At 46.0% G+C, this 7155-nt stretch overlaps 1 protein-coding gene across 1 annotated transcript; it reads right to left on the bottom strand.

Moving 5' to 3' along the window:
* Window positions 1–2661: 2661 nt before the first annotated feature.
* LOC116932510 (uncharacterized protein K02A2.6) lies at window positions 2662–6872 on the bottom strand. The gene is made up of 4 exons (XM_045180723.1): window positions 5653–6872; window positions 5378–5550; window positions 5192–5317; window positions 2662–5119 (listed from the first exon to the last, which is right to left on the bottom strand). Exons 1-4 carry the CDS (start codon window positions 6806–6808, stop codon window positions 3017–3019), a joined length of 3558 nt encoding a protein of 1185 aa, XP_045036658.1. The 5' UTR covers window positions 6809–6872; the 3' UTR covers window positions 2662–3016.
* Window positions 6873–7155: the final 283 nt, after the last annotated feature.

The raw sequence follows: 7155 nt of genomic DNA, 5'->3' as shown, positions 1-7155 counted from the left end.
AACGATTATGAAAGCAAAGTTAAGGAAAAAATCTCTTTTGTTTTAACCTTAAAAATTGAGGGGCGTATCGGTTGCCGAGGTAAAACGGGGAGCGGCATATGGGAATTCACCCGCTACACCACAAGACACTGTTTCTATATAATTTTGGACACAATGTCTCGGAGTTACTAAGTTTACAAAAATGTCTAGATAAAAGTAGACAATCGTCTACCTTTTCTAGACATCTCTTTTTAGAGAGTGGAGTTATACAGATATTACTAGTTGTAACTCCAAAAAACAAGAGACACCTAAAATTTTAAAAACTAAAAAAAAAACAGGGCAATTAAAACACGCCATCGGGGCAATAGCGACATGGGTTTAAAGGAAAAGGAGCACAGATTTCGCGAGCATCTATGGAAAGGGTGCTGAAAACAGGGATGTTTCAATTGCCCCTTGCATGAGTCTTCGCTAAATTAATTACTTTATGTAATTTAAATAGCTTTTATTTAAAAAAATATTTTTTAATAGTGCTAAATGAACCCAAGTTAATTGCATTTGTTTTTGGCGCAGCCCCGACAGAATGTTAATGAAGTCCGAGAAAGTAGAAAAAACAAAATACCACGACTATAAAGCTACAAATCGGTGACGTGGTGCGGGTAGTGCGGGTAGAAGCTTAATAAAAACGGAAATTTTGCAGAGAACTGGGAATCAAATCAAAAATTTTAGTACTGGCCACGGTACAACTCTTTGGTGTAGACAACACCAGACTTAAAACAAGAGGGATAGTTAGAAGAGAGATTTTCCATTATTTTAGATTAAGAGTGATTTTCCACCCGTGAGAGGTCCTCTTGCGAGTGTGTTGTTTCACTCCACACAGAAATTCATGTGTAGCCAGATGGTACTCGCACCTAGCGAAAAACCACTCTTACGCCCACGACCATGCCCGGACCTTAAACCCTCGTTTTTTGGTATAGTATTTCCCACAAGAGTTACCCCTTTTCTCAGAGGTAAAAAAGCCATAGTGGAGGAACCAGGGGTCTATGACTCTGGCCGAGCGTAACTATTCAGCAATTAAGCGCGAAGTATTAGCAATTATATATGGGATACAAATTACATATGATGAAATGTTTGAGATCGTTAGTGATCACAGACGACTCCAATGGCTTGAATCTCACAAGAGTGAGAACAGTCGGTTGGGACGTTGGTCGATCGCATTATCTGCAGCCAAATTTAAGCTTAGATACAAGCCTGGAAACGAACACACCAACTCTTTTATTGATTTGATTTTTCCTCTCGTATTCGCGTTGTAGTAACCGAAGAATGGTCAGATGAGCAGAAGAAAGATGAACTTTGCACAAAGATAATGAATTATTTGAATGAAGGAACTCTATCAGAAAAACATGAACAAGAGAACTCTAAAGGGTGAAAGAAATGGGAACTTTTAGGATCGATGGCGTAGTATTGAGTTGGAATTTTTATGCTACCTAAAAAAAGAAGAAAATATGTACAGGACCAAACTGTGGTACCTGAGAAAGAGGGTAGTTAAAAAATACCATGATTCTCTTTTAGCGGGACATCTAGCGTTTCTACGCACATACTTTAGAGTCAGAGACAAATTCTATTGGCCAGATATATTAAAAGATATTACTAAATGATTCGATAATACATAGATGTTGGTTATGAACATTTGAAAGGGGTTTTGGGCCCAATAGCGTCGGCTTACAGAAATTTAGTCCACTTCTCCACAATGGAAAGCCCCTTTTTTAAATAATGGCAAAAGACCCGAACATGGTCGTCGAAAGATTTTAAATCCCAGAAGCAGAATTAATCACTCCGCAGATTATAAAAGCCAGACAATGAAACGCCTAAGAGAGGGTTTCGCACAGGGTTTCGAAAAAAATTATTTGACGCTATAGTAAGACAAAAAATCCAATATGACAAGAGGGCAAAAGAATACAACTTTGAACTACCAGACAGAGTACTTCTAGATGTAAGATTGACTTAGACATGTACGAGCAAAAAGCTCAACCCTAGGTATCAAGGTACATATAGAATTTCCGAAGTCTACTTGAATAAACTTGTAGAAATACGTTCCTAAAATGGTGCGAAAAATCAACCCCCCCATGTAAATCGTTTAATGGCGTTAACCGAATGTAGGGTATTTTTTGTAACTGGGCTCAGCTCCTATGGTGGAGTACTGCCCGGAATATATTTGCCGATAAACAGGGCGATTATTTACAGAAAACACAGTTTTTCAGAACAAACATTGTCAGAACCGATCGAGGCGTGATATTTTTTACTGGATTTAAGGTCAAGTATTAAGTTAGGCAAAATCGTTGGCATGGATACAGGGCTGATTTTATTTTTTTTTAATTAATTTTTTTAAATTTGGAAACTGGGCCTGCTTACGCCATGCTGATCAGGTGACCATGACAAATTCTAGTACGGCCCGCAGAGTCTTCCTGGCTTGGTTGAACCTTCAAGACCGCCAGCCGACGGTCTCCGGTATAGCCTCAACCGCATAGAATGCCTTGGTCACAGTTACAGTTTGCTAAGATAATAGTTCTAAGGTGTTGGGAGTGTGAATTTTGGGAACAAAGATGAGATAGTAATAAAAGAATCAAGAGATTTGCCGGCGAAGGCGCTTTGTACTGTGGATGAAGGTACTTGTTGTGGTCTTGGTAGTCTGTGTGCGTCTGTGTATTATCCAGTGCCGTCTGGGTGGACTCGACCTGAGAGAGGACGATGCGAGGCCACCTAGTGGTAGACTTTACAACATCTCCCCCCTTTAACCATATACGAACAACAGCCCCCATACCGAACACAAATGAATGCAATCAAAATGTAAGACAAATGTGAAAATAAACCAAAATGAATGAACAATGAGGATGTGAACGAAGATGAACGAACAATGATTAGGTGAGATGAAAATAAACGGATGAGCAATGAGCAGTGAACGATGAATAACGAAACGACAATGAACTGAAATGACATGAAGATAAATCGGACGGAAGGATGGACTGTCGACTTTCGTCGTTTACTGAGAGGGTGGTAGAGGTTTGATGTAGCGTCGGCCCGAGCGGGTAACACCAAGGGCGGCTACAGGAGCATGTTGACCACTGCTGGCCGAAGGGGGCAACCAAACCACCCGGTCACGAACGGGAATACGTGAAACAAATAAACGAGCGGGTGAGGCCGGAATCTCTCGAACAGGGCGGCTGGGCGCTTCAACAGAACGGCCCGGCGTAGACTCTTGTTGAGCAGACGACTGGAACACGGAAGACTGTCCAGACGGAGTATTGACACCAGCGACTGGACCGGCCCTGACTGGCGGTGACTGGACAGCCACTGTTGAACTTCCACTCTGCTGAACCAAAGCCGGCGGCTGAGTGGGTGGAACGACAATCGGGCCACGTGAAAATTGCGGACGTGAAGGTTGCATGGTCCGCTGAACGGCTGTCGGTCTGTTCGCGTTATCGACGTTGATTGCCCAGCGTGTACGACGAAACATACGCCCATCAGATAAGCGGACGATATAAGAGTGTGGTTCTGGGCACACCACATTTACGACACCAAGTTGCCACGTCCCTTTGATCAAGGCACGAACACGTTGTCCTACAGTCAACGCAGACGACCGAACACTCACTGGGCGGGGTTGAACAAACGCCGCCGTTTGTTGTCGACGAGACAACTCTTGACGTACAAACGACGCCGGCACCAGCTTTGGCGATAAGGATGCGTCGAGAAAAGGCAGCACACCACGAAGATTACGTCCTTGAAGTAGCACGGACGGGGCCGGTAATGAGCCGGACACCGGGGTCGAACGAATGGCTGCCAGCGCCTCCCACAGGGACTTTCCTTCAGCAAACATCTTCAGTAAAGTGCGTTTTACCGTTTGGATGTGTCGCTCAACCAGTCCGTTGGATTGGGCAAACTCGGGACTCGACGTCACTTGCTTGATGTTCAATGATGCACAATATTCACGGAACTCCGCACTGGAAAACTGAGTCCCGTTGTCAGACTCCAACTCCTCTGGCCGTCCAAAGTCACAGAAAAATCGTGACATCTCTTCAATGATGGCTGACGACGTTGTTGACTTAAGGGGAACAACACACGGCCATTTGCTGTATGCGTCCACCAGCAAAATATAGTTCACGCGCTCAAACTCGAACAAATCAGCAGACACTAGCTGAAAGGCGTAATCCGGAAGCCGAACGGGATGTAACGGCAGCTTAGGGTTTCGACCACGGTTTTCTTGGCAAACCGAACAACTGGCCACCATATTTTTCACTTGGTCCTCCCAACCGGGCCAGTACACTGCTGACTTCGTGCGTAAGACAGACTTCGTTTCACCGAAATGACCGTCGTGTATACCCTCCATGGTCTCGCGACGAAGGGACATTGGAACCACTAAACGACTGCCACACAATAAAATGCCTTCCACCATTGACAATTCGCTCCGCACCGACCAATACGGTTTGACTGCAGCCGGACACTGAGCACGCTTCTCAGGCCATCCTTTTTGAATCACCGTTTTCAAAAGTTGCAGAGTTGGATCCAAGGCCGTGGCTTCGGCATAACGCTTCCGTGTGGACACGGAAGTGACGAGACTATGAAGCACATGATGCACTTGGTCTTCACTATCCTGGGTGACGTCATCCGTGAACAAACGTGGCGAAGGTGCACGGCTCAAGGTGTCGGCGATGAAAAGCTCCTTGCCGGGCTTATATACAAGCCGAAAGTCGAATCTTTGCAGTTGAAGTCGCATCCGTTGGATCCTTGGGGAGCAAGTTGCTATCGGCTTTTCCAGCAGACCAACAAGCGGTTTGTGGTCCGATTCAACTGTCACTTTTTGTCCATAAACATACGGCCGGAATCTCAGCAAACCAAACTGAACCGCCAACAGCTCCTTTTCTATTTGACAGTAACGTTTTTGAGTCTCAGTAAGCGATGTGGACGAAAAAGCCACCGGCTGGCCATCTTGCAATAATACTGCACCAATACCGATGGGTGAAGCATCCACGGAGACCACCAACGGTTTGGAAACATTGAACAAACGTAAAACTGGCAACGAGGAAATGGCGGACTTGAGGGCATTCAATGCTTGTTCTTGTTGCGCGTCCCACACCCATGCCGCATCCTGCTTCAACATGTCACGAAGAGGTCGCGTTAGAACAGCCAAGTCTTTACAAAATTTGTCCAAGTACGTTACCATTCCAAGTAAGCGTATCAAGCCATTCTTGTCCGTAGGGGCCGGCATCTTCACAATAGCTTCCACTTTTTCAGGATCCGGCTTCAAAGATCCATTTCCGATCACATGGCCCAACCAGGGAAGATTCTGAACAAAGAATTGGTATTTCTTTAACTGCAACTTTAAATTCTTTTCTCTGCAACGTACCAGCACTCGGCGCAGATTACACTCCAGTTCTTCCATTGTTTCTCCCATCACCAAAAAGTCATCGAAGTAAATAAGCACTCCGAGTAAATCGCCGAACAGTTCCGACATGGCCTGAAGGTAAACTTCGGGAGCCGAGACGAGGCCAAACGGGAGCCGCAGGAAACGATATCTTCCTTTGGGTGTTGCCATGGTGCACAAATATGAAGAGCGGTCAGACAGAGGTATTTGGTAAAAACCCGATGCAGCGTCGAGGCTACAAAAATACTTTGCCTTACCAATCTTTCCAAACAGCTGTTCCACCGTCGGCACCATGAAGTGTTGCCGCTGTATAGCCTTGTTCAAGTCAGATGGATCAAGACAGATACGGACGTCTCCATCAGGTTTTCCAACCACCAGCATTCTGCTCACCCACTCCGTCGGTTCGACTACTGGAGCAATGATGTTGTCAGCAACCATCTGATCCAGTTTGTCGAACACTTTTTTCTCCAAACTAAACGGAACACGACCCGCCGCCGACACCACCGGATCCACATGATTAGGACCAGTTGCCAGGCGTATTTCATGTTCAATTGGAAGCTTTCCAATGCCGTTGAACACGTCTGCAAACTCTTTCACGATTGGCGGCTGTAGTTGTGGCGGCGACACGGTGACGGAATGAACGCGCTTGATGAGCTTCATTAACTTGCACGCCGGAAGCCCTAAGATGGCTGGTTGACCAGGTTCATTAACCACCACAAATCGAAGCACATAGGCTATTCCACGACGAACCACTTGTCCCTTGTACACGCCCAGAACATTCAGATAACCACCGTTTGCGCTGTAGTTTCTTACTCTTGGACCAGGTTCCAAAGGAGCACCATTCGGGCACACACTCGCATACAATTCATATGGCAACACATTACACGTAGCGCCCGAGTCAAGTTTAAAACGAATAGTTGCCTTTCCATCAACCGCCATATCTTCATACCACTCGTCCATTTTTTCTTCTGTGCAGGTGAGTTGATGAGTGACGTAATCTTCTCCCAAGAACCCGTTGGCTCCTGTCAACTGGCCATCAAAATCTTCCTGTTCGACGGCGTGCAACTGCTGTTGCATAAAAGTTCCGCGTTGTGCAGGCCGCATTGTCGGTTGTCGGGTACCCGTCGGAGGTGCAGGTGGTGGCGCCATCTTGCGAGGGTGTGACGTACCTTGTTGAGATCCCCCATTCGGACACCTATTTGCAAAATGGCCGACTTGTTGACACGAGAAGCACACCACTTTTGCTGCAGAACATTGATCTTTTCGATGACGTCTGCCACAACCCTGACAATTAACATACTGCTGCATGTTCCCGCCAGGTTGACTCGATTTGTTGTAAGAGCTCATGCCCTGCTTTCCTTTTGGCTGGTTGTCATGTAGGCGATGAACAGTAGACTCTCCTCGTGGCGCCATCTGGGTCAGTTTTGACGAAGCTGACTCACACGCGCGAACAATGTTGCAGGCCCCGGCCAACTTTAAGTCAATTTCAAATAAAAGCTTTTCGCGCACATGTTCACTGGCCACGCCGAAAACAATCTGGTCTCGTAATACAGAGTCAATAACCGCGGGCGTACCAAAATTACACGACGACACCATACTGCGTAACTCCAGCAGCCACGTGTCGAAAGATTCACCCGGTTGCTGGACACGACGATGAAAAAGAAAGCGATCGAACACCTCGCTTTTAAGGGGCTCAAAATACGTCGTAAACGCAGTCAACACTTCAGCAATCTTTTTTGCATTTGCCGCTGTCAATGGTA

This window comes from Daphnia magna, unplaced genomic scaffold, assembly GCF_020631705.1.
Source record: "Daphnia magna isolate NIES unplaced genomic scaffold, ASM2063170v1.1 Dm_contigs021, whole genome shotgun sequence".
NCBI classification, from domain to species: Eukaryota; Metazoa; Arthropoda; class Branchiopoda; order Diplostraca; family Daphniidae; genus Daphnia; species Daphnia magna.
Note: the sequence above shows the minus strand (reverse complement) of the source record. Positions and strands in the feature narration are given on the sequence as shown.